This window comes from Numida meleagris, chromosome 4, assembly GCF_002078875.1.
Source record: "Numida meleagris isolate 19003 breed g44 Domestic line chromosome 4, NumMel1.0, whole genome shotgun sequence".
In the NCBI taxonomy this organism is placed as follows: domain Eukaryota; kingdom Metazoa; phylum Chordata; class Aves; order Galliformes; family Numididae; genus Numida; species Numida meleagris.
Window position 1 is genome coordinate 1,241,430 of NC_034412.1, and position 26,286 is coordinate 1,267,715.

General features: G+C 49.7%; 2 protein-coding genes and 2 long non-coding RNA genes across 9 annotated transcripts; 2 read left to right on the forward strand and 2 right to left on the reverse strand.

Annotated features, from left to right (window-relative positions):
• Nucleotides 840–3,650, reverse strand: LOC110397944. Its single transcript, XR_002438102.1, has 3 exons — nt 3,525–3,650; nt 3,053–3,279; nt 840–2,505 (listed from the first exon to the last, which is right to left on the reverse strand). It is a non-coding gene; the product is annotated as an uncharacterized LOC110397944 (long non-coding RNA).
• Nucleotides 3,197–5,466, forward strand: LOC110397938. 2 transcript variants are annotated; one of them, XM_021395018.1, is made up of 4 exons: nt 3,197–3,317; nt 3,709–4,243; nt 4,680–4,848; nt 5,186–5,466. In XM_021395018.1, exons 1-4 carry the CDS (start codon nt 3,237–3,239, stop codon nt 5,409–5,411), a joined length of 1,011 nt encoding a protein of 336 aa, XP_021250693.1. In that variant the 5' UTR covers nt 3,197–3,236; the 3' UTR covers nt 5,412–5,466. The 2 variants fall into 2 exon arrangements, with proteins under 2 accessions (XP_021250693.1, XP_021250694.1); XM_021395019.1 differs by having other exon boundaries at nt 3,312–4,243.
• Nucleotides 6,056–18,572, reverse strand: CCNL1 (cyclin L1). 4 transcript variants are annotated; one of them, XM_021395015.1, is made up of 11 exons: nt 18,261–18,572; nt 18,068–18,142; nt 17,852–17,961; nt 11,913–12,033; nt 11,456–11,520; nt 10,011–10,110; nt 9,789–9,893; nt 9,372–9,513; nt 7,633–7,744; nt 7,395–7,493; nt 6,056–6,883 (listed from the first exon to the last, which is right to left on the reverse strand). In XM_021395015.1, exons 1-11 carry the CDS (start codon nt 18,555–18,557, stop codon nt 6,535–6,537), a joined length of 1,575 nt encoding a protein of 524 aa, XP_021250690.1. In that variant the 5' UTR covers nt 18,558–18,572; the 3' UTR covers nt 6,056–6,534. The 4 variants fall into 4 exon arrangements, 3 of the variants coding, with proteins under 3 accessions (XP_021250690.1, XP_021250691.1, XP_021250692.1); XM_021395016.1 differs by lacking the exons at nt 6,056–6,883; nt 7,395–7,493; nt 7,633–7,744 and having other exon boundaries at nt 9,789–9,912; XR_002438097.1 differs by lacking the exons at nt 6,056–6,883; nt 7,395–7,493; nt 7,633–7,744; nt 9,372–9,513 and adding an exon at nt 11,224–11,237 and having other exon boundaries at nt 9,874–9,893.
• LOC110397942 lies at nt 18,724–24,713 on the forward strand. Of its 2 annotated transcripts, XR_002438099.1 has the most exons (3): nt 18,724–21,606; nt 22,026–22,159; nt 23,086–24,713. It is a non-coding gene; the product is annotated as an uncharacterized LOC110397942 (long non-coding RNA). The 2 variants fall into 2 exon arrangements; XR_002438098.1 differs by having other exon boundaries at nt 18,730–22,159.

Sequence of the window (26,286 nt, forward strand, 5' to 3'; positions counted from 1 at the left end):
AGATCAGGGCATTGTTACTGGAGTGCACACAGAGCTTTGCTAGTCTGCTGTCCGTGGACGTGGGTCAGCCCAGCAAACCTGTAAAAAAGAGCAGTGGAATTTCCTTGAGTTGGAATGGATGTGACAGAATTACAGGAACTTGTTGTTCAATAATGTTGTAGATGAATAAAAGAAAAAAAAATGGAGAAAAAACTCCAAGTCGGGTCATGTCTTGTTAGACTAATGCTTTACTAGAGGCACTTTATAGGAATTTCATTTGTGTAAGATACAGCTGTTGAGTTTGACTGTATTCCATAAAAAATAGATTAATAGCTCTGGTTTAAAGCAGCTGAAAAAAATGTGTTAATCTTGTCTGCTCCTCATTCTCCTTTCTTGCAATGTTTCCATGTGTCAGCTTTGAATATTTTTTGTAATATTCATTTAAAATAATTAGACACGATATGGGAGTCAGCCGTCAGTGCTGTCGGCACAATTGCTGTGTTTTCAAACTTTCTGCTGATTTCTGAGCTACGTACCTCGTTTTTCTCACCCTCGAACACGGCAGTCTGATGGTCATTATAAAATGGCTGTGCTTACAAATGACTTTGTTTGGTGACACCTGGTGTGTTCAGTGCAGTTCTGGAAGCTCACAGAAGAACGACCCGATAAAGGAAAATAATCCATCGAAGCAGGCAGGGGACGTAGGGTTTACTTCTACAAGTTGTTCTCATTGAATAGCAGCATATTCTGAGTGACAGCTGGGTGGAAAATCTAAGTAAATCATGCAGAGCTGTTCATTGTGTGATGCTCCACTTTGTAGTCGTACATTTCCAGTAGCATTTTCTTCACGTAACTCTTAGGCTGTTCCCAATTGGAACCGATGTGGATAGAACCACCTCCTCAGAGGGTTACTGAGGCAGCTGCTGGAGCTCGCAGGAGGCTGTAATTCATGTGCTAAAGCCACACAAGGAACGTCGGGCTTTGTAGTTCCTGCGCTGTAAAGCAAAAGAAGCAAAAGTTGCTTCTGCAGAGCCCACAGAAATTCAGAGGGATGCTTCCATCGCTGGGTGAGAACGTTCCACTCCTGCTGTGCCTGTCATGCAAGGAAGCACTGCTGTACCCAGGGGATGGCACTGAGGATTCTGTTGGCACACAGTGCACCGAGCAGGTACGCAGCTGCCCTGTGGGACCACGGTCCTGGTGCTAATAGTGAGATGCTTCCTCACCCTTTATCTTTGCTTTCCTTTAGTTGCCATGGAACTACTTGCATCCCTTCCCTTCCTTATATCACATCAGCAGCTGCTGCTGTTTCATATTGTCATACCACGAGTATGTCACTAAAAGCAGCTCTGGCCCCACTCATGCTGCTTTACCTCATCCTCAGAAGAAGGTTGCTGTGCAGGGGACCCAGGCTGAGCTCTGCCTCCTGGAGAGGGCTCACTTGTGTCCTGCTGCTGGGCTTTGCCATTTGGGGACGGAAAGGGTTGCACACCTGGATTTGGGCATCAAATCCTGCTCAGGGCATCAAGGCACCTATTGGCATCCCCCTTCCTCTGCCTTACCTGGTGCCTTACCTGCATACAGGCAGCGCAGCAGTGGGGTTTCAGAAATGCAGCCATTGCCAGGTGTGGGGCACGGCTGGGGGCTGCTCTGAGCCCCGTGCAGGATGGGTGCTCTGCCAACAGCACTGCTGTGCTGCGCTGTGATCTGGGCCATGCTCAGGGCGCTGCTGTGAGGGCAGCCCACGTGTGCGTGTAAAACAACACCCAGCCCCAAGCTGTGTTGTGTCAGTTCATGGAACCTGACAGATCCCCTCAAATAAGAACCAGCTGTTAGAGATAATATCTTTGTTGCTTGCGGTTTCCCTGATGGCAAACTACTGTGCTCTAATCTCGTAGTGTCCAGCTCAGTTATGAACTCACCGCAGATGGAAACTGGAAATAGAATGAGGACTGGTTTGGGGCTGGCGGGGCTGCAGTGGTGCACAGGCTGTTGCTCTCTCTGGGTGCAGCAGCATGACCTGCCTGGGCTTAGAGCTGACATTTTGCCCAGCTGTGCAGGACTAGCAGGCAGTTTACAGTCTCATTAAATCATTCTCCCCACCCTGCCTGCCCAAAGCCATTTTTTGGCTGTGGGGCTGTGCCCCATGCCTGGTGATGAGCAGAACGAGGGATGCTGCTGACCTCCATCCTTACTGGATCTGGGACTTCTACTCAGCTGTCCACACTTCCATTTAACTGCAAGGGAGCTGTGTGTGCAGGGACAATGACCTGGCTCTGAGCTCACTTCCATTCTCCAATTCCCTTGACTGCTGGTGCCAGCACCCAGTGCTGCTGGCTCTGTCAGGTGGTCATTGTTGGAAGCCCCAGGCCCTGCCAGGAGTAGGGCATTGCCTGGGGGGATATTTGTGTTACTGGGACAGTGGCTGTGTTACCTGCACGTGGTTCTGGAGCTCTCCTGCCATACTCAGTAGGACACATGCAACATCACTGCAGTAAAAGCCAGGACAAGTGGTCCATGGTGCTCCTGTCAGAACAAGAGTAACCACTCAGTAATTAGTAAAGCCTCAGAAAAATAGACTGCTTAAAAAAAAAAAAAAAAAACCAAAAAACTAACCAAACAAAATTTGCTCAGCCTCAGTTAAATAGAAACTCAAACTCAGGTGGAAGCATGACTTGCCATCTCCCTTGGGAAACAACTGCCTTTCCAGTAGGCGGGGAGCCAGGTGCTGGGAGGGGCAGCTGAGAGCTTGGAGCAGCCCCAGGGGGCTCCTGCAGAACGGGGGAGGTTTGTGACCCGGGGGGGTTTAACGTGACCCCAGCTATTGCCTGCTGCTGCAGAGCGGCCTCGGAGCAGGCAGCGCTCGGCCTTGCAGTGGTGCCCTGCACGCACAGGGTGCTGCATGAGTGTGTGCACGCACAGGCTGCTCACGTCTGCTTTGCAACACTTCCACCTACAGAATGAAACCCAGAACGGCAGCAGAGCGCCTGATGGCCCTGGGAGCAGCTCAGCCCCGACGAGAAGTTCTCTTTCCTGGGACAAAAATGGTACTTTTTTGCAATTCTTTTCTTACCCTTGGAATATGAAGATGTGTTTTTTCACAACAGCTTTCCTCACGTTCATGTTTTCAAAAGGCCCTGCTGGTTCACAGCCAGGCAGGGGCTGGGAAGGGGAAGCCGCTTCCTTCACAGAAGTGTTTTTTCCTCAGCAGGGTGCAGCCGCCACAGCTCCGCCGCGATAATGCCGGTCTGCGAGCCATGGGCACGGGCTGGGAGTGCAGCAGGACCCCGTGGGAACTTCCTGAGGAAAAGCAAGTTTTAGGGAGGGACAAACCTCAGGTTCGGCACCTCACTGCACTCACAGTGCTCCTCGCAGCAGCATCTGCACAGCAGCACTGCATTCCCCAGGGAGAGGCCCCCATGGCAGCACCCCACGCTCAGCCCTGGACGCTGGCAGCTGCCTCCCCAAGCACGAGCTCCTCCCCACCAGCCCCATCCCAGCACCCCCATCTGTTGGGCCCCAGCCTTCCCCTGCTCTCCCCTTACCCTGAATTGCAGCTCTGGTTGCTCAGCTTTACGCTCTGACAGCACTTTGCTGTTGGAACAGCTTCTTGCCAGAAGCACAGCACCGCGCGCCTTCCTGCTCCCCCCGGCTGCCATCTGCCGCTCAGCGCAGAGCAAACGCGGGGCTGCTGCTGCCCATCTGCTCGCAGCCTTCCTCCCACTGCAGCAGCCACTGCACCCGAGGCTGCAATTGCTGGAAGTACCAAAAGAGAGAGGGAGGACACACCGTGCCTTTCGTTGTGCTTCATCTGCATGCTGCAGCACCGAGTCCGTGGGGGGTCCTGGTGAGAGAGCAAGCACAGTGAGTCAAGCACAGGGGCTGGGGCAGAGGGGAACCACGGCTGGGCCTGGAGAGCCATCTGGCTTCCACCTCCAGGTGAGGCTCCAGTTAGAAACACTCTTGCATTGGAGTATCACAGAGTATGGCTGCTATTGGCCCTGGGAGCAGAGGCTCTGCACGTTCAGCTCCTGCTCGTGCCGTACAGCCATGCACTGGGAGCAGCGCTCGCTCCATTCCCTGCAGGAGGAACCATTGTGCTGCTGCATCGGGACCAGCCCCAGGGAGTGCACGTGGACAGAGGAAGGTGAGGACTCTGGATCTGGATCTTCTCGGCCCCCGTGGGGTTCCTTGCAGAAAACCAAAGCGAGCAGCCTGCAGGGCACCCGAAGGCCACTCACCGCCACAGCACCCGGACCTGGAGATAAGAGCTGTGGATGGCAGTGCTGGGCCACCGAAACTGCAGCATCTTTCAGAACCAAGTGAGGGCTAATTAAGCGAGGCTCCCACTTAGGCTGCATTGGTTTCCCAGCACTCAGGTGTGATTAGAGACCCCCGCGGGCATCTCAGCCTCCCTCAGCAGTGACAGCAGCTGCCTGCACAGCGCAGCACGGCCGCGAGCCGCCTGCCACGTCGGCCTTCTCAGCACTTCTGTCCCCCACTGCTCTGCCTGCTGGCTCCCAGCTCCCAGCACATCTTCTGCACAACGCCGACCCTCGGTTAGCTGTGCTTGAAGACAGATCATCTCCTTTTGTTTCATTAACCAAAAACATTTCTTTTAGGGCCCATTTTTGGCAAAGACGTTAGGTGGTTAGGGCCGCCGTCAGTAAAGCTGACTGAACGCATCTTTTTTTCCCCAGGAAAGAACAGAGAAGCACTGAACCCCTGCTCGCCGCCCGCGAGCTCACTGTGGAAGCAAGCTGCAGCAGATGGTGTCCAGATGTTCCCCATCACCAGATGTTCCTGCTCGATACAGAAGACAACAACTGCTCCTCAGCTCTGGAGCGAGGGCACTAGGAGCACAGAAGGGTAATTAGTGCTTACACACGGACACCAGCGCAGAGGATGATTCCCCCTTCAAGTTTCACTACAAGACACAAACTTGTGACACCCAGCAGAGCCTGAGCTAACTGTGCTGCCTGGAAGCCAGGCTGTTATGGCTGCCTGGGGCTCCATACTGGTATCTACGGAGAAGCGACCTCCATTTCCATAGTAACATAACACTGCTGCTTTCAGGAAGCTGTAAAAGTACAAACCAAGTTACTGCAAATATATATGTATTTTTAAAGAGGTAACCAAGAAATAGAGGAACGCATTTATCTTTTCCAAATTTGGAAAACGATTTATTCACTTTCTGAATTTCTAGGGAAGAGATGCAGCTGGGGTACGTGCAGCTGCCCAGCATCCTGCCCCAGGAGCACGCCGGCTCCAGAGAAGCCTGTGCTCGGTCCCCCCTTGCCCTCACCTTCTCTTCTGAGGTCTGCAGCATTCTTGGCCGTACCGAGACCTGCTCCTCAAAGCACAGGACACGGGATGCTCTCAGTCAGCTGACACGGCCTTGGGCTTCGTCCTCCCCCACGCTGCAGCTGTGAACCACAGCACATCACCCACAGCCACGGACCTTCAACTGGGAGAAGCGTTTCAGCACAGATCAGTTCTTTGTGACAACAAGCGTGGACGTGCAGGTACAGGGAGAATGTCACAAACCTACAGACACTTGGGACAGATCCTCTGCAGGATAAGCATTTTAACCCTGATCCTATTGCAAATACAAGACTCCTCCCTTCCCTGCAACCAACCTGCCACCAGTAATGAAAACGGGGAAGAAAACCCCAAACAAGCAGTCTGTGGCCCCGCTTCGTACTTCTTGCTCCAGGCCAGGCCAGAGGAAGCAGAGAACAGCAGCCAGCGAGACACAAGGTACAGGGGATGGCACAGCTGGGCAGAATGCTGCACTCATGCTCTGTGAAACACAGCTCCTTTCCTTTCAGCCTTCCTGGCTGCTCGTCGCACTGAGCTTCACATGCTGACAACAAGCTCCTGTATTCCACCTGCTGTATCCATCTTCCTGCTACCCCTGCTAAGCCACACAAACTTCTGCAGCTTTCCAAGGTCTCCTCCAAGTTACTCCGGGCCTTTTAACCACACCAGGAACATGGCAGCACCCCCGGCGTCCCATTCACATCCAACTGCCAAAGCACTAAACTAAAGAAAGTGACTTTCAGCAGCTTCAGTGTTTGACATCCAATAGGCAGTAGAAAAAGCCTTATATTTTATTTCTTGTAAAAATCTTTGAACACATGCAGACTAAAACCAGTGTAAGAAAGTATCCACCATCGTTTAAACAAATAACTATACTTAAATATAAGTGTCTGCAATTGACTTGTATAAAAATAAGGTACATTTCGCTTTTGTACAGAAATCCATTCTCCAGTTCTCATATCAATAAACAATACACAACTCTAATACATACAATTTAACCTGATCGTTGTTTTCCATCAATCCGATACTGCTAAGGTATTATGTGCAAAAGTTGGTAACAGTTTCTTTCCCAAAAGAAAAACGCCCTAGGTGTTTTAGAAAAAAAAAAAAAAAAAAAAAAAATCAGATACCGGGTTTAAATTAATCAAATCCTAATCGATTCCCTTGCTCTCAAACGAGTCCGTTCACTGTGTTATGTACAGGCTTCACTAGAACCTAGTGCAGGCTCAAACCTCAGCGCCTGTGCCTGCTGTGCCCTGAGCGGCTGCTGCTGTGGTGCTTGCCTTTGTGGGATCTCTCGAAGGAGCGGGACCTCTCGCGCCTGTCTCTGTGGTGCCCCCTCTCGTGCCTGTGTTTCTTGGCAACATCAGAGTGATCCCTGGATTTGCTCTGCGAACGCGAACGAGATTTTTTCCTTTTGTGACCGTGTCTGTTTGCGCTCTTCAGCTCTTCCCTGCCATGCTTGGTCTTCAGGTGTGGCGAGCCGTGGTTGTGGTGCCTGCGGGGGCTGCCGCTGTGGCTGCGGGACCTGCTTCTCGACCTCGAGCTGTATGTCCCAGACAGACTCCGCCTGTTGTTGTAGCTTACAGAGAAGCGTTAGAAGGTTAAAATGTTTCCTTCACACACAAAAAAAGCTTATCTTTCCTGTTTAGAAGCTTCCAGGTTACTGGGAGACATCAGTGACAGTTTGTGCAGAGGGGCTAACTGATGGGCAATGGTGGCGTCCTCAGAACACACCAACCCAGAACGTGACACCTTTTGCAATTCACAAACCCTCCCCTCAACATCAGGTTAGAGGGAGAAGAGGCAGTAACCCAATCAGGGACACTTAGGGAACACCTTACTGACACCTAAATTGGCAGGTTCCACCCCAAATGTCAGTGTGAAGAGTCTTTGAAGCAGATCGTGCCATCAGCCAACACTGCCTCATCCACTCCCCCCACACAGCTCCCCTCCGATCCCAGAAAATACAGAAAGGAATTATGACTCAAGGTCACCCCCCTCCTCAAGAAAGAAAAACAGCAATAAAACAAAACCCAGCACCAACCATCTGCCCCAAGGCCCACACCGCCCAAACAAAACCCACGACTTACTGCCGCCTGGGAGTATGAGATCGGGACCGCGACTTTGTTCTTGACCTGGACCGACTCGCACTTCTGCTGCTCCTACTTCTCTTGCTTTCTTTTCTCATGCTAGAGGGAGGGAAGAAAAAAGAAACAGGGTTACCCTTCTGAGGCGTCATCGCTTCCATTAAGCGACTGGGAAGCAGCTCACTCTGCTTCAGTCGAAGAGAGCAAAGTCCCTTAGAACAGGAGAGGTTTCTTTACCTACCCATTGTAAGGGCTCTTGGAAGCTTGCTGCCTTTCTTCTGGCTCTTTTTTAATGGTTTTCGTATTCAAAGGTACCGGACTCTTCTCTTCAGTTTTCACTTCTCTTGGAGAAGCTACAAATTTAAATTCAAGATTAGATATTTTACTTGGACTTCGTCATAAGCATACATATATACAGTCACTGGTGTTTGTACAAAGGGTAAATATGAACTCAAGAGTGCTATTTATCATCCCAGGCGGTGTTTAAGGACAAGTAAGGGCCATGACTTCATGGGTTATATTGGTGGTGGGTGGATGGTCGGACTAGAAGATCTTAGAGGTCTTTTCCAGCCTTAGTGATTCTCCCATTCGCTTTCCTTCTCTCTCTGAGAACAGCACAGTGATGGAGATGCCCAAGGGGAGACACACACACAGCAGAGTGAAGCCAACGGCCTGGAGGGGTGGAGGGGAAGCAGGGCACAGCGCCGCCTCCAGGCCGAGCAGGCTGGTTTGGGACTCAGCCCACCAGGCTTCAAACAGTACAGAATAAAGCCTGCCTTTATGGCCCACACATCTTCCGTTGTTATCACGACAGCTGGTTTTCAGCAGCATAGAAACAACGAAGACTGCACAGCAGAATTACAGGTTTCATTTTTAGATGCTTAGTGCAAATCTAATGAATAGAAGAATAAAACTTTAGCTCATAATCCATGCTGAGACATCCCCAGGCAAAGACCATAAGCTCCGTCCCTTTCAAAGACTGTCACCTGCTCGGCTAAGCGTGCTGCAAAGCCCATCTAACTCCATGGGCATGGAAAATACTACTAATAAAGGGCCACACGCTTGTCTGTCTTGCTGCAGCAGGCCAGATACACGCTGCCCTTGACTTAAACCACAGCTTCCTCGCTCAACAGGGCTCAAGGTTTTCTGAAAAGGTAGAGGAAGGCAAAGGTCAGCAGCTGTCCCTGAGCTGGTCTGTCAGCAGGCCTCTGAAAGCCCAACTGCAGGCCCTGCCTTCACTCCAGTTCTTCCAAGCCGGGCTCTGACTTCCCAAACATAAGGAAGCCCTTTCATTTTTTAGGGAGAAATTTACGCTTGCTAACTCAATGATGTTCAGTTTTTAAGGGGAATGACAAAGTAATTCTGCTTTCTCAGCACGTGTTCTCAAGCTCCTGAAGGCTACCTGTAGAAAGAGGGGCATCAAGAGGTAAGACTGCCAAGATGAAACTGTTCTTTGTAGCACTAAGTTCAGGCAGCTTTATCCATTGCCTGGTTCAACATACACACTGTGATGCCAAGACAGCACTATGGCTGTGGCTTCCCTTCTGTCTCCTGACCACGGGCTGCCTTGAAAGTACTTCAAAAAAGCAGTTTTCAGAAACACCTGCTACACAAGGAACCCTGAACGCTATTAGGACCCTGCCACAAATTAAATCCAGAGACTCTTTGTAACACAGTAACATACAGCATACCTAGGCTAGGCACTCTTAATTATGTGGAGAGAACATACCATGAACATGTCGCTGTCCCACCTGTGCAGGTATAGATGATAGGGAGAGCTAAGCAGCTTCCCCCCCACCTAATTTGCTATTTCACTTATTGATAATTGTGGAAAATTTCTCTTGCTTCTTAGCTCTGTAAGAAAGCCTAAGTCATCCAGCAGCTCAATGAGCAAACTTACGTTAAAAAAAATAAATACAGTTTTGAAATACTGGTCTCAAATAGTACAGAAACTTGCATAATGCAAGGGAACAAGCTTACATGGTTTAGATGCAGGAGAAAAGCCACCCAGTGTTGAAAGTGCTGGAGTTCCATCTGGATTTAAGCCTTTTGCCTTCAGTTTAGCTTCCTGTAGTGCCATTTTCCTCTTTTCCACTTCTTTATCCAGTAACTCGTAATTGGGCTATTAAAGCAACAAGCAGTACAAAGCTAAACTTAAGCAATTCGTATTTTCATCCCCCTTTCTCCAAAACATGGATCTTGGAACCACCTGCCCAGCAACGTGAAGCACTTCTGAGCTTCTGCCATTCCATCTCACGCCCTCCTTAGAGAGCAGCAGTCACACAGCAGAGCCCTCACAGCTGCATCCGCGTGGAGATGCGCCCCAGCATTCCCAGCTGTGAGACAGCTCACGCGACAACCAACACGGAACCGAACACAAACGGGTCGTGAAGTTACCTTCTTTCTGGTGTAGAGCTTAAGGGTCGTTAGGCATATCTCCTGGATCTCCTCCTCCGTAGTGCCAAAGAGCAAGAACCAGTGCGGGCGGGTAGGGAGCGGAATCTGGAAATAAAGAACAAACCTGAACTAGAGATCACAGGTCACGTCTGAAGCATTTTCACCACCTTGAAATCAAATTTCCAGCAATAAAAGTCCATAGGAAGGCAGAAGAGCACTCACCTGCAGAGCTCGAGCAGCAAGATAAATGCAAGCACATGCTATAGTCTCTGGCTGAAAGCGAACAAACACATTTGTTCGCAGGCTGTCATTCATGTAATTCCTAAAAAACAGAATTTAGGCAAGGTTGGACCTTAGGGTTACGTCTTTTTATTTAGAGGATAACAATACTGGAGACTCAATTGACTTTATTATTTTTTCTGTTATTATATTAAATACTTTTGTTTCTTTAGTTACTGTATCTGATGTTCACAGTTCTTAGTTCTATTAAAGAAGTCTGCACCATTCCCATTGTTTTGAAAAGCCAATGCAAGTAACACTATGTAACAGCTTCTTCCCTGCAAGTTACATTGCACCATGAAGTGTCCACTGAGCAGCAAACCAGCGAGTATTTTTCATCCCTCCATTGCTTTAAACACCAATGTTCTTGCATTTCAAAATCAATTTGCTCAAGACTCAAATGCAAGCATGAAAATAGAGCGTTTTTTTTAACCTACCATTTTCCAGAGGCTAGATGCAACCTATAAAGTTCACAGAACATTGCATTTAGATCTTAGGTGTGCTTTGATTAACACCAATTTCATCCCGAAGGAGAAGCATCCAATTTGCTCGCTGCGTTTAAAACCTTCATGTTAAGACAGACCTACAAGTTAGCAACGGATCTCCTGCTTCACTAGGCTACTTCTCTTGCAGCATGGCAGCACTGCCAAGCAAGACATGCCCAGAGATCCGTTATAACTGCAGAGATCTCCATCATTTTTAAAGTTTGAGCTACGGGAGAGAAACGAACAGCAGTCAGCAAGTATTGACTCTACAGAACAGTGCCCATACGGATACTAAGTGAACATGCTTCATGCACTAATTTATTACGAAACACAAAAAAAAAAACCAACCCTTGAGTCTAGCCAAGTGTTAAATCAACTCAATTTACGCTGGCCATCTCCCCAACGTGTCCACGGGCCCTTTAAATAAACTGCAGCATACAGTAGCTAGGCAACAAATACATTTAGAAACATTTTGAACAGGTACTTCTCAAAGCAAATATACAAATCCTTTCGACACCCAGACAGAACTAGAAGATGTTGCCCGATGGATATGGACCACTTCAGTGAATCTCGGATGAGAGCTTGCACTGGGTTGGCTGGAGAGAAGGGCAGCCAAACAGGCCATCCCCAGGTCATGGGCTGAGGTGCGAGGGCAGAGCTCTATGACTTACCATCAGGGACTACCCTTTAATTAAAGAGTAGAAAAAAGAACAAAGTTAAATTGAGTTCTCCATCACAGAGTGGAATCAAGCCATGAAAATAGTAAGCAGAAACAAGCACTATCGTATTTGAGAGTAAATAATTATGTAATAACTTACATCTCATTGCTTTGCATATGGATCATCAGGCTTATTATTTCTGCTACTATTTTCCTGGCTAGGAAGAGAACAGAAAATAACTTACCAGGCTGTCTGTACCAGGGTTTGGTTACGTTCACACTCTAAGACTTGTAAATACATAACAATGATCTGAGGGTAAAGGGAAAGAAAGAAAAAGACTCAGTTTTAACATACAAAGCAACAGGAAAGAAGAAACTACCTATAAGCAAACAGTACTGCAAAACATCGGGGCCTCCTCCTTTTCTAACTGTGCACTCTAAGCCCATGCATCAGCGGCCACGTGCAGACATTGCTCTGCTCCTTGTGATTTTCAAATCCAGCCACCTCTAACGTTTCCCAGGGAAGTAACTTCAGTATGGCTATTTGCTCAAGCACTTATGCAAAAGCATCCCTGACAACAGCTAAGGAATAAGCAGATGAAGTCTGATCATTTTTACATCTGCCTCTGTTGTCTCACAGCCCACAACAGCACTGTCAGGGTAGGACACTACTTACAAGTTACATTATTTTTGATAACTCACCTTATGTGGATGCTTGACATGAACACAAAATCCCAACTCCTTCAGTACCCTCCTTTCTGCTTTGATTACTTGATTTTTGGTGTTTATGTAGTTCTGATCAAGTATCAGGGGGCTTGGAGTCCTATAGTTTGCAAGAAATAAAATCAAAACTGTTTTGCATATCCAAAAAAAAAATAGCGGCATCTCTGTTTTCCCTTCCAACCAACTAATGGCAACAGAAAACGGTTTGCAACTCCTGCAAGCAAGTTTAAGCATTAATCTTGTGCTGTCCAAGTTTAGATAAACTAGTTTAGTTTCTGCTTTTCACTGCCTATGGATTAGATGGCCAAGAGAAAAAATCCTTTCCTATTGTGTACGCAAACTATGCTGCTCCAGCTACTGGAAGGAAGTTGGCTTTATAGCAAAGATCTCAGAGAACCTTCACACTTCATGATGGAGGCGGGGAGAAGGAGCACGATGCTGTTACCTTTGCTAGGCAGGACTTCAGAACAAAAGCTAGGAGAGCTTTCACAAGGGTTTTACTCATGGTAACGTAGCAAGCTTGTGCTTTCTAAGTTGCAGTTTCCTGTGCACCAGAAGGCGAAATTATTCAGATCTTGACAGAAAGACAGCCCTACCGTGATGTACAAGTCTAACACAGCTAAGAATTTAAGCTTTAAAACTCTGTGGTTCTGCAGCACTGCAGCCATCCATCAGTATCTGTATAGCAATCACTCATTTGGCAAGGCAGAATTCCAAAGTCCAGTACTATCAAGTCAACTCCTAAATCCTTCCAAATCCCAAACCTGAACTCTTCAGAGCTTTTTCCTTTTTTTTGAATTTCAGCTGAAATAACGTGCTATGTGGTTCAGGCACAAGTGTCATGCCCCAATTTGTATTCTTTCCTTTATCTTTGCTTGGGCTTCATCTGTCATCACTCCCCATGCTGTACCCACTGCCTCAGAAAAAGATGCTTTCCTGTTTGCAATGTGCCTTACACACCCCATATGCTTTCCAGTGCAGAAAATAGTTTGGCAACTAGTTACACCCAGGTAAACCACAGCTGCTTACCCCACAACTCTAGTTCACCCCAAGCACCAGTGACAATTTTACCTCAAAAAGAAAATAGTATTGCAAAGTAGATTCAAAATATTTCATGTTTCACTACTAAATTGGCTGGAGTCAACACAAGTTCCACAAGTTGATCACGCTGCTTTTTCCACCATCAGAGTGCAGCAAACACTCAAAACCCCCTAGGCTCCCATCCCAGGAAGGAAGGGTCAACTCAATTACAAGGGTAACCAGAATGCTCCCCAGCTGCAGCAAACGTGGCTTTAAGACAGGAAGGGTTTCTGCAGTCCCCTGGCAGGATGACCATGACCACTGGTCAATGCATACACGTAGCCATGCTCTCCACTAATAAAAACACTGCGCTGCATCTCCATGCACCTGAAGCACGAAGCTCCCCCAGCTCTTACCCAGGGGCTGAGGAACAGCTCCCAGCAGCTTCGTGCAGCCAGGAAGGGCTCCCAGCTCCAGCAGGAGCAGTACTGCTGCTGTCAGTGCCCTCCGTGCCACGTAACAGCACTTCTCTCATTAACCCTCACTCAGAGCGAGTTTCTGAGGCTTGTGATTACAGATAATTTAAATGCAACTCAGTCAAAGTGTGTCGTTTTTCAGAAAGTAACTGGAGGACGTGAAGTTTCCTTAAGGTGACCTGATCCATGGAGAAGTTACAATTTTACCAAACACTGCACGTGCAGTTTGAACATAGTGCTCAGAGCGGGAAGGACTGCTTCAGAGAACCAGCTACAAGCTCTTCCAATCAGCTGGAGCCAGTTCACTTCCAATTGGTGAGTTCTCTAACAGCGTTTGTACCATTTTATCTAGAGATCACTGATGTACCAGGATCTGAAGGGCATCACTGAGAGCAGGAACAAGTTTAGGTTCACTAGCAGAACACTTCAGAGGTGTCAGACCTAGAGGAAACAGCTCGAGCAGCTCTGACTTAACTGCCACAGAGCTCAACAGGGAGCCCACGGCTACATGGACTCATTGAACATCCCGCAGTGGGGTCACCTCCTTCCATAAGGGTCTGCTCTCTCTAAAAGCCATTTCTAAAAGTCAGGAAAATGAGAACGAGTGCAAGAGGAAAGGCTGCCAGCTTTACTGCACACCAAGTTTCGCTGTCATTCTGTAGGGCAAAAGCATCAGCACAAGCACTTTGTATGTGTTTGACAGCTGAGTGCCAGGAAACTTCACGTTGCTGTACACCTGGAAGCGTGCTTGACTCTGAGTGCCCTGAGTTACTACCCTGGTCACCTATGAGACAAGTTCCAGAGATCTGCAGACCTAAGGAAGCCACAAAAATAACAGTTGATTCAAATATTTCTAGAAATAGATAAATGCAGCCTTTTATCTGCAGGAGAATTCACTCCATCTTACTGCAGGCAACAGTTAAGTTCCCCATCAGGTAAGATCTATCAACTTAGCACTTTTGTCAGCAACTCCATAGTGTGGGGATGGGAAATTATTTACGCATTGTGGGCCTCAGAGATTTCCCTGTGCAAAACGTTTTAGCATCCCCACTGAAAGGCAAGGAGAGGAACTGGGATACTGCATTTGCTGCCCTTCCTTCTCAGAAGCAGGAATAAATCAGTTTGGGGTCCAAGTAACAAGTCAGAAGCTTTTAAATAATTTTTCTACAGAAAACATGAGCTTCAATCCCCATCCAGCAAAGCAGTATTAAAAATTCCTACTTTCTATCTGTTCTTATAAACCAGAAGTAGCACTCCGGACAGGACTTCATACTTAAGAGCAGCATCCAGTGCCCGTTCTGGTAAATCAGTCCAACAGCCACAAAACTGAATGTGGATTTAGACACAGCCCAGCAACTCGGAAGGATAAGCACGCTGCAATGCATTTGTAACAGAATAAATTAAACATGCTTTTTTAAAATCCCTCTGACAAACAGGAGCTGTGTGCTCGACAGAACTACAGCTTCATCAGATGCAATGTTCAAGTTTGACACCTTAGGAACAGGCAGTAAGTTGGAGGACAAGCTCCCTGCGTGTGCTTTGGTCTGAAATGCAACAAGTACTTCTGAGCAGCGCAGCGGAACGTCAGCATCTCGTTTCAAAGAGCACATCTCTCTTACACCAGCCAGTACCAGATGAAACAGAGTTCTACATTCGTCCCCAGCATTGCAAATACAAGCACTGTAGATTCATAGGACAGTTATGAACACCAGTGTGAATTAATACAGGCCACCTGAGCACAAGTGTGGGAACTGTCTGACTGCTGCAACAGAAGCGAGGAGCAGCCGACCACGCGTCTCACAGCAACACTTGTGAGGGTACAATGACAGCAGTCACACTTGGTGGAAGCCTCATCAAGACTCGCTGCAGCTTTCAGGCACATTTAAGAGAAGGAAAAATGGACTTCAAACTACATTCCGCATATTAAACATTAGTAATGCTTGTCTGAGAACAGAGAGATTTCAGCACACAAGTTTGTTTAAAAGCAGCATTTTCATCATGTGACTTTTCTTCATGCACACAAACATTTCACATGCAATACTACATGACATACGCTTGTGAGAGATTCAAAAGACAACATGCTTGCCCAAAACACTTCTTTCAAAGTTTTTTCTTATTTCCCCGCATTAGAAATACCACCTAGCAGTAACTCAGAGTTGACTACATGACTTACAAAAGGGAATCCCAATGCATTTCCCACTTCTGCAAACACACACATAAGGGCTGCTTACATAGTCGTTTATATAAATAGCTTTACAAATGCAAGACTTCTGCACCCTTGGGATGAAGGCACGTTTTACTACGAATTCAAACTGCACTTATACAGATCCACAAAGTGGAACTAAGAACCCAAAACTGTTTAAGAAAGCAAGTCTACTCAAACTCGACGTGTGGGTTAAGAGCTTTAGTTAATGGAAAAAAAACTAGACTACAGGCAGAAAGAAAGTACAGCAGCCTAACCATTCGTCCCAGCTCTGGGTTGGGTGTGAGAAACTAACTACAGCCTAAGTGTTAGCTTCAGATAAAAGAAGATTAAGCTAGTATTCTAAAAACCTGGACAGCAAAGAAAAAAGCTTATAACAAGATACAGGAGTTCTTCCAAATGGTTCACCATCGGCCAACCTGTTAGTCCCCCGATTCCAGTGACCTATTCTCAGAGCACTGGCTTCTCCTTGGGGATTTTCGATACTTCACTCACTGTTGCCATGACGACAGCTTCATCTTTATGTACCACTCCACATCACCCAGGCTTTGGTAAATGTAGCTGGTCGCTGTATAGTCGGTTGCAAGGGAAAAAAGAGTTGAAGTTAATAACATGTACAGATCATGTACTGGTAATCTTGTAAAAAGTACAGAAAAACGTTTACATCCTGTTTAAAAAAAAAAAAAGCAAGCCTGAATGTCAGACTTGAGCGTTTTAAGATTAATTTCATGCAGATTCACTCAGAATCTCAGACCAACAATAGCCATTTTTCCAGAAAATAACGGGTAGAAGTGCATGACTTCTCGACACGATGCATTTAAGGCACCATGTAACATGCGTAAGTGACATTCTGATTTGGAACAGGCTAGCTGGAAGGACTTAAGTTCACAGGTTAAGTTCAACTTCTGATCCTTTGTACAGCACAAAAGCAACTAATCTGTGTTCTCCTTACAAAAAAAACCAACGCTGCATACAATTAATCAGGCTTCCATACCCAGATGGAGGCCAAAATATTAGGAATGACTGCATCAGGTTCAGTAATCCAACAACCACTCCCTCGCCATAAAGGAAACCACCACAGAATCCATATTCTGCATGACTTCACAGAACTCTCTCTGGGCCATTGGGGACAACAACTTCAGGTGGAAATGGAAAAAAAAAACCCCACAACAAAACTAAGCTCCGTGTGAACTTCAACACTGAATGATTCTTCTTTTATCTGAAGCTAACTCCAAAGACATGAGCACAAGGCAGTAAGAGCAGAGGTTTTAGATGCCACAGAAGCACAACCAGGATAAACGTCCCAAGGAACAGCTGGCCTCCCTAAGTGATCTCTACTCCTTCAAGAAGGTAACACAAGGCTCACTTTGAACTCCTGCTGTGACCTGGTGATACAAAGCGATACAAGAAAATGTGAAGTCAAAAGCCTAGCCGAAAACTAACCCTACCTTCAGAACGATGGATCATCTTAAGTAATCAGACTCCAGAAGCAAAGCTACTACATCAAAGCTGAAGCCTCCCACCTCAGTCTGTAATGCTGCTGCACAACATACTTAAACAAATGGCGTGTTTAACGGGAACTCTCCTTCCCTTTACCCATTCCTTTCCCCTCTTCACCACACGCTGTTAATCTGCGTTACACGTGAAAACAGACATCGCTTTCCACACACGAAAAAAAAAGCAGAATTAGGCACTCACAACTGAAAACAGCTCCGCAGCTACGGTTACCCAGATCCGCACGCAGATCAGGTGAGCTTACACTCCAACTCCAATGACTTACGCAAGCACACAGTACCGTAAAAGACAAGCCTCGCTTTTTGCAATTAGAGATACCTCCAGTTTCCCAGGCTCAATCACACTTCCTCCTGGTTGAGGTGCTGTCATTACAGCTGTACGCACCGTAGGCCAAACCACGCTCTGTTCAGATTCTTTCCCCCCAAAAAATCACCGTTTTTAAGAGAGCGACAGCGCTACCACTAGAAGCTCAGCTTTCACCTTCTGCCAACTGACACTTGGCCGTCACCACAACCACAGACTACCGGGAGAAAGGCAGCAGGACTGACGAATACTGAAGGCTGAAGAACGGAGGCTCAGCGGCTCATCGTACCTAAGGCCGCGTCCCCAGAGCTAGCAGCCGTCAGGGAGCGAGCAGGGCCCTACAAACAGCGCCGGGCCCGGGCGGTGGCACAGCGCGGACAAGGAGCCGGAGGCGGCCTTACCTTTTGGCTCTGAGCTGCCTCAAGTGGTGGAACACGTTGATCACGTCCCTTATCCGCCGAGGCGCCTCTTCGATTTTAGACGCGAGGTTAATGCACGCCATGGCGACGATCTGCAGGGAAGGCCGGCTCCGTCAGACCCTCGGAAAACCCCGACAAAACGCGCCGAGCGCCGCCCCCTCCCCTCCCCTCCCCTCCCCTCCCCCCGGCCCCGCTCACCTCGAAGCTGTGCTTGACGAAGGACTTGGAGTAGAAGAAGCGGTGGAACAGCACCTGCCCGGTCGCCATCGCCACCTGTGAGGGCAGAGAGGAGGCGGCCGTCAGCGCGCGCGCCCGCCGCCATTTTGTGTCAGGCGCCGCCGCCCCCCGCCACAATGGCGGCCCCCCCCGGCCCGGCCCGGCCCGGCCCCACCTGCGGCAGGCGCAGCAGGATGCCGGCCGCCTGGATCAGCTCGCAGCCCAGGATCCGCAGGTCGGTCTCGCACTGCAGGTCCAGGCCGTCCTGCATGGACGGGGTGGGCGAGAGGCGCTCCTCGGGGATGAGCGAGTGGTCGATGGTGAGCGACACCTCCGAGTACAGCCGGTCGCCGATCAGGATGCCCGGGGCGGCGGCGGCGGCGGCGGGGGGCGGCGGCGGAACGGCGGACGCGGCGGCGGAGGCCGGGGCGGCGGCGGGCGGGGGGGCCGGGTGCGCGGCGGCGGAGGCCATGATGGCGGCCGCTCCGCTCCGCAGCCACGCACGGACTGGCGCGGCCCGGCGCTGTGACGCAGCACTCGGCGGCCGCGCGCGCGGCGCGGCGGGAAAAAAGAGTCCGCCCGAAGAGTCCGCCCGCGCCGGCCCCGCCCTGAGCGGCTGAGGGGACTGCGGGCCGCGGCGGGGCAGCGGGATGGGGCCGCGCGCTCCGCGCCTCCTTTTCCGCTGTTGGCGTGACGGGCCCTGCGTCACACAGCGGTCGGAGCTGCGAGGTCTTTTCTAGCCGTAAAGATTCCGTGACTCTGTGGTTTGCGCTCCGCCAGGCGACTCAGTTTCTAGCCTAAGTCATTCTAAACCACTCGGAAGAATCGCTCCGAGACGTGAAACTGTGGCCCCCCGCGTCAGCGTGTGCGTTCCGTCTCCTGGGGGGTTCTCTCCTTCGGGCGCTCTTGTAGGGAAATGACCCGTTAAAGCAGGAAAGCGAGCACTTCAGCGAAGCCGGCGGGGCGGGGAGCAGTGCTGCCGGGCTGCGGGCGAGCGGAGCTCCGCTGCGTTACGCGAACCGCAGCGACCACAGCACCGGGCGTTATTTACAACCGCCCCTCCACCGCGGCAGAGCTCCGAGGGCCCCTGCCCGCCGGGGAAGGACACAACGCCGCGGTGTCGCAACCGTCCCGCACCGCAGAGTCGGGGAAATTCCGCCCGCTTGCATCATTTCTCGGAACGGCCGCACCGCGCCCGTATCGCTGCGCGCCGCCGCCGGAACTACCTCCCCGCAGCTGGCGGAAAGCCCCGCCCCTCCGGGCAGCTCAGGAATCCGATTGGCTCCCTCGGCTTGATTGACACCGGTAGCCGTCCGCCATGTTGTTTGCGGGAGCCGTGTCCCCGCGTGGCCCCGGGGCTTTGCGGCGCCGCGTCCCTTCAGCCGCGGTTTCACTGGGTTCTGAGGGCAGGAGAAGGGCGCCCCGGTGCGGAGAGTGGGGCTGCGGACTTCCTGTGGATTGACGGCTGTGCTGTGGGCAGGGGACCGGTTAGGAGGAGAGCGTGGGGCCGGGTTTCCTTAGGGCAGCCCTCTCTCATGCCAGCGGCTCTGAGCCCTCGTCCCGCAGCTCAGCCGAGCGCCGTGGGGGTGTGGAGCAGGGAAAGCGTGCTCCAGCAGGGAGCCCTTCAGCAAGGCAGGCCCACAGCACCGCCAGCGGGTCGTGCTCTCATAGCTGGCGGGTGTGTGCCTGTGGGACCTGTCAGCCAGGCGTGCCCAGCACTGGAAAGTTGTTATTTTCCCTTCATTGCTGAGGAAGAGCAAACCTGAGGGCTCACGGAGCAGGGCCGGGTTGTAGCATCATCCTTAACTGAGCAAAGAGCCAGCGCCGCTCCTTGCTGCCAGGGCTCCTTGTGCTGGTACGGGTGGGAAGGAGCATTTGTGGGGAGATACAAATCCAAGATGCTGGTCCATCAGTTTGATCAGGGCAGTGTTGCCAGGCTGTGGCAGGAGGGCTGTGCCGAGGAGCTGGCGGTGCACGAGGCCTGGGTACCATCAAGGGCAGCAAAGGAGGTGAGAGCAGCCGGGTGCGGCACTGGGCTCTGTGTCATGGTCAGGGTGAGGCTTTACAAACAAGGCTTTCAGAGTCCACAGTCCACAGTGCTTGTTTGTCAGTCTCCCCTTCCGTTTGTATTTGGGGTTTGAGAGCCAGTCTGTAACTATCGCTGAAATAGTGCCTTTTCAGAAGGATTTAATTGCTTTTCCCGTTTCCCCCAGTGCTGGGTGGTGCTGCAGTTTGTGGCTCAGCAGGGGTTTGGTTAGCTGGAAGGGTTCTGTACCCACCCTATTTCCTGGCCCTTTCACAACTTCCTTCCCTTTAGCCGCACACTGCACAGCCACTGAGATTTTAAAAACAATTTTACATAGATTTAAGAAGCCCACCATCAACCTGGAGGGTCGGAGATCTTTCGTTTTAGAAACTTCCAGCAGCTCTGTTTGGTGCGTTGCACAGCCAGTGAACACACAATGCTCGTGCTAAGCATCTCTGCAACGGCGAAAGCCATTTACAGATCACCAAAAGTACTGCAGATTAAAGAAGTAATAAAGGGGAGCTGGGTAAAGAAATCCAACAGTTGTATTGATTCTCTAACCCCCAAGTGCTGAAGGTGAGGATATCAGGTTCCTGCTATTTGCAGGGGGTGAGCAGCTCTTTCCATTTCCATGCAGTGAGCAGAAGGTGCCAAAAGGCTGGGAAGAAGGAAGAGCAAGAGTCATGCAAGCAGCAGGTGTCTGTCATCACTGTGCAACTTGCCTGCCCATTTGTTTTTCCCTTCCTGCACACAGCCTTGGTCTATTGGTTTGAATTTGTGCTGGTTTTCCATGTTGTACTTTGATGGTTTAAAAACTGAAGAGAAGAAGATTTGCTTTACTAGACGCCTTGATCTGCTTGTACTGTTCTTAAAGATTCTTCTCATTTTGGAGCATATATTTTTCAAATCAGTAAAGTTGAGCAATGATGTTGTCATCATTGACGTTGTCCCCATTGCTGTTGTGCAACTGAAAGTCTTAGCAGCACCACAAAGTTTGGTGGTAGCATCTTTAAAAAAAAAAAAAAAAAAAGGGAGCAAACAGACTGCAACACCTGATGAGCTGGTACCTGATGCCTCCACGCTGGTAGAGTGGAGCTACATTAATACATCATAGAATGTCTTAGGTTGGAAGAGAACTTAAATGTAATCTAGTTCCAACCCACCTGCCGTGGGCTGGCTGCCCAGGGCCCCATCCAGCCTGGCCCTGAGCACCCCCAGGGACAGGGCACCCACTGCTCTCTGGCCTCACCACCCTCCAAGTAAAGAATTTCTTCCTAACTTCTAATTAAATCTTTAATCTAATGCTTTATTTTGTAACACCATCCACAGGAGGTAGAGCCCCTGTGGTCACCTTGCTGTAGAACCATACCCAGATGCATGCTGTAGACAGCTTAAACTGATTAGCACAGCAGTTAATAAGTTCATGCGTTTTGCCAGGAACCAATGCGTTGCTGGAAAACAGTGGCAATCAGTAACTGCTGGCTGAATCATGGAGGTGAGTACATTAATGAGTCTGATGTGCCCTTTGGCCTGGAGTCATATTTGGAAGCTCTTTAAGTTGACTATGTGTACATAACTACTGGCATCAATGTGAACACTAAAATACCCGTCTTTGGTTTCAAAAGTTCACGCAACAGGCTGCAATCATGTACAGCATTTGCAACACCCATGCCCAAGCACCGGGCTGCCAGGAGGCATCGTCAGAGCCCCCACCAGCCCCACTGCTGGCTGTGGATTTGGGGCAGGATGAGTCTCTAACTCACCTGAGCAAAGCGAATAGTCCTGGGATACGGCTGCAGCATTGTATGGCACCTCCCAAATCTGTAGTGTCTGTCCTGCTCCCCTTTGGTATCCACACCCTTGCACGCTTCTGCAGCACCTTGCGATGCTGTTGCATTTTTCCCTTCTGTGCAGGTTCAGACTCCAAAGCTGAGCAGTGAGCTGCACTGGCAGAGGATGGGCAAAGCTGAAAAGAAGGTGACACCAGTTTCCGAGTGAACCTCGTGGGAAAGGAGCTGCAGGGTATCCAGAAACCTCCATCCCAGTGGGTAAGTGGACCACCTCCATCCTGAGCATCCCCTGAGGATTTTACAGGTTTGTCAGCAAATTTTTCACTGAAGGAAACACAAGAGTAGGTTTTTGGAAAAGAACTGCAAATTGAGGCATGCAGATACCTTCATAGGATAGAAAGGATTTGTTGGGGAAAATGAGAATCTGTGATGGCAGAAACATCTAATTTCCTTTGAGAATGAGGTCAGTATATAAGAAGACAATGTGACAGGCGATTAAGCAGTAAAATGTTTTGACATTAGGTGATATCTGAAAGTTTCTGCTGTCATATCGAATAAATCAGTTCGAGAGAATGGAGAATGTTACTAAATTAATTTACCCAATGCTTTCAAATAATTTTTTATTTCAGAGATTTTGGATTTTTTTTAGTCAAATCTTTTAGGAGATTGATTTCTCTTCTGCAAATCAAATCCGATAAATTAACAAAGAATCTATAAGAGTTATAGGCAGAACCTGTATTATAGAACCTGGCTGCAGGAACACTTGCAGTGTGGATCAAATACCAGGTTGGCATCAATATGAAAGAGCTTGTCACCAAAGGACGTGGCAACACAGTTTACTCAGACTGGAGAAATAAAGCTTTACTCTGTCAAATTAAGACTTTATAAAGAATTAGGTAGGTACTTCTATAAAAGATTTATAGAGACTGCAAGTTTGGACTCTAAATTAACAGTTCAGAGAAACAACAAAGGTTATTTGAAATGGTCCCTAGATAGTGGTTACATTGGACTCTTACTAGCTTTGAAGGGGAAAAGAAGAATTCAGCAGTTGCACCCTGCAACTTTTACCATAAATAACTTGGTACAAAACCAAAAGCGTAATTATGATCGCAGCCATTTATACGAGCATTTCTGTTTCAGATTAATTGATTCTTTACCTTCCATTCTCATTTTGTTGGTTTCAGTGCATTCCTCGTTTCTTGCCGGTGGAGCCACTGCTGGTGTCTGGCTTAAAGTCCTTAAAGTCTATCAAGAAAAGATTCCAATCAGCAAGCATTTCCTACCATCTGATCTCGAGCAGCTCACGTATTGGCAAACAGTAGTTTGGTGCATTTTCAAACTGGACACCGTGCTTAGCGTCCTTTTGGTTCAAACCTGTGTTCCAGCACATTTAAAACTCACGCCTGTTTTTCCCATGGACTCACATCAGTACTCAAGGCAAAGCGAGTGGAATTTATCAGATCTTACCATCAACAGACAACGATGTGGAGGCAGCAGGCATTCAGATGCAGATCAGCGAGCACGTTTCATCTTTGTGCACGTTTTGTGGCTGAAGTGAACTGGTTTGAGAACTGTCATTGAATGTGTCCAGCTAATACCAACCCTGGCACTTAGTGCACCGGCCTTTGAACTGCAGCAGGCAGCTTCTGAGGAAGGGCAGGGCTGGTGGCAGCGCCATCACTGCAGTTTGCTCATGCAGCTCTGAGTGCTAAGTCACGTCTGGTTTTTGGGGAAGGCAGCTAGCTGGGCAAGGACACCTTAAACCACTGTAGATAGTCACCCAAAACGTGGGACTGTGGTACAGTGCCTCTGCTGCCAAGCTGGCTCTGAGCAGCAGCTTCTGTTGCACCCAGGCTCTGACTCAGCCCCTTCCAAAGGCCAGCAGTGCCACCTACCAGCTTTTGGAGTGGGGAAATGAGCAACCAGGCTTGGTGTTATCCACACTGACTGATCACAGCGTGCTTTAAAACAGCAATATGCTCTGCACATGTGCTTGCACACGCATCTGCCTTGGCTTCGTCTTGGGAACATTACCATCACCGATAGCATTTCCATCTGGAAGTAAGAAAACTGGGACAGTGTCAAATGGAAGAATGTGACATTGAGCTTGGGAGAGGTGCCCTGAGCTCACAGCATGGCCCTGTGCTTTGGCGAGAGGCTCTTGCACCCGGTGCCATCAGCAGAAGACCTGAGCAGTTCATTCTTTACACCGCGCACCTCTCCAGAGCCGATGCTCCGTGTGCAGATGCGCTTCTCACAGATTATCACCACCGAGCAATCTGTAGCTGCAGGCATGCGAGCAAAAAGGCAAAGGGTCAAAGCTTCAGCCTGGAACAAATCACAGCGAGCCACCAGCACGGAGCGCGAAGAGAAGTGAGCAACAGGGGAGATGGAAAAGAACAGGCTGTGTCCTGACAGGCAGACCTCAGCAAGACAGATTTAGCTCGCGTTCAGACAGGAGGATATTTGTCACTGCGAGGACAGGCCTAAATTATTTTTAGTGGATGCATCATGAGTCCGCAGCTTTAAAGGACAGTGAAAGAAAGATCAGCTTGTCTAGTGAGAGCTTATCCTGTTCTCTTCGAGTATATGCAGCCCTGGGAAGCTGAGGAATGTGTCAGTACATGCAAGACACCATGTGCTGCTTCAAGTACAATGTCTGCTTTTATTGCTGCTGGTTGTGTGACACTAGCAATCAGCAAACCCTGACATCACACGTGCTGTCCTTACCCTGGGCCACGCACACAGCAGCACGCCTGCAGGCTGAGCCCAACGGAGCATTTCCCAATAAAACCCCCTGGAGTTTGAAAAAGATTGTCTTGTTTTCTATCAGTCCAGCTGGCTCCAGCTGTGACAAGACACCCCGCCCTGCAGTCACCTTGCTGCACAGCAGGAGAGGTGATTCCCTCCTATTGCTGCCAGCACCCTGTGCTGTAGCCACGCACCAGGCAGGGCAAGGCCATGCTTCTGGGTGCCTACTGTGAGCTCAGCGAGGCTCCGTGCCGTGATGGGAGCCCCAGAACCACATCCTGCACGGGGCCTGAGCAGTATCTGATAGACACGCTGCACCAGCGTGAAAGCATCTCAGTGCAATCAGTGAGCAGCTTTGCCAGGTGTTTCCCCTGCAGACAGATGCAGTCAGCGCCGAGATGCTTCATCTCACGTAAACATCAAGCAAATCTGTCAGCACTTTGTCCATTTGCATATTGGGATTCCTGTTAGCGGGGGGTGCTGTGCTCTCTCCTGACCTGCAGCTGCTTGTTTGCAGCAGGAGCTCCCCTCTGCATCAGGCTGGGAGCAGCCCTCTGTGCCGGCTGCTTTTTGTATCGCACCAATTGCTGAAGGCGCAGAGCAGGGAGGGGCAGTGCTGGGGTGAGCTGCACCCATCATCCCTGCTCCTTTTTCACCGTAGGAATTGTTGCCGCAGCCCGTGGAGCTGTTCAAGCAGTTCTTCATATCTTTACAATCTGATACTGCCCTTTGAGCATTCTGGAGTGTCTCATTAACCTCAGGTGAGACGCTGTACCCTTTTTTTTTTTTTTTTTTTTGTCCCCCTTCTCTGGAAGAGGGTTCAAAGAAGAAAGAGCAGCTCCATCAGGCCCTTCCCTCCTCACCTCCGCTCCCCCACCAGGGACATTATTTCTCTTCCAGTGACATCCCCGCAGAGCTCTGAGGCTGCAGCACGAGGCCCTCGGGCTGCAGAGAGAGCAGAGCAAAAGAGCAAAGCTGCAGACAGTTTGTACAGCGCCGTCCCAAGAGCAGCTCCCTGGGTAGAGAGTCACCTTCAGCAGAAAGACACCTTTAGCGCTCTGACTACGAGAGCGCATTAAACACGCTCCTCTTCTCACGACCTGAGCTACGCAAGAGCTTGAGGTGTAGCTCATGGTGCGAAAAGGCCTCGATAACGCGCCCTGCTGCTGGGCAGCAGTTGCTGTGCACCCAGCTGCGGCCGCCAGCAGAAGCCGAATTCCCTCGGCTGTTACCGGCGGCCGCGGCCACCTGGGAGCGCGTCCCTGCGCTTTTGAATGGGCAGTGCGCCACCTAGCGGGCAGGCCCCGCGCTGCAGGGGGTGCCGTGCCGCGGAGCATCGCCAGCCGAGGGACGGGCAAATCAAAGCGCTGACACACGGGCAGCGTGTTTCTTTCCGCTGAGATGACCAACTGCGGGATTCGCCACACGCAGACATCGCCTCTGATTGAGCGCGAGCCGTCTGCAAATAAAAGGAGCTGCCAACAACGAGCTGTCTGTCCCTGCAGCGCTGGGAAAACTGGCGCATAAATGCAGGCAGGGTGCACAATGGGAATATGGGATATAGCACACCAATAGCCACGACTATTTCCAGTACCAGCTAGCTAGAAAGAGGGGAAGATCTGAAAGTCATGCTA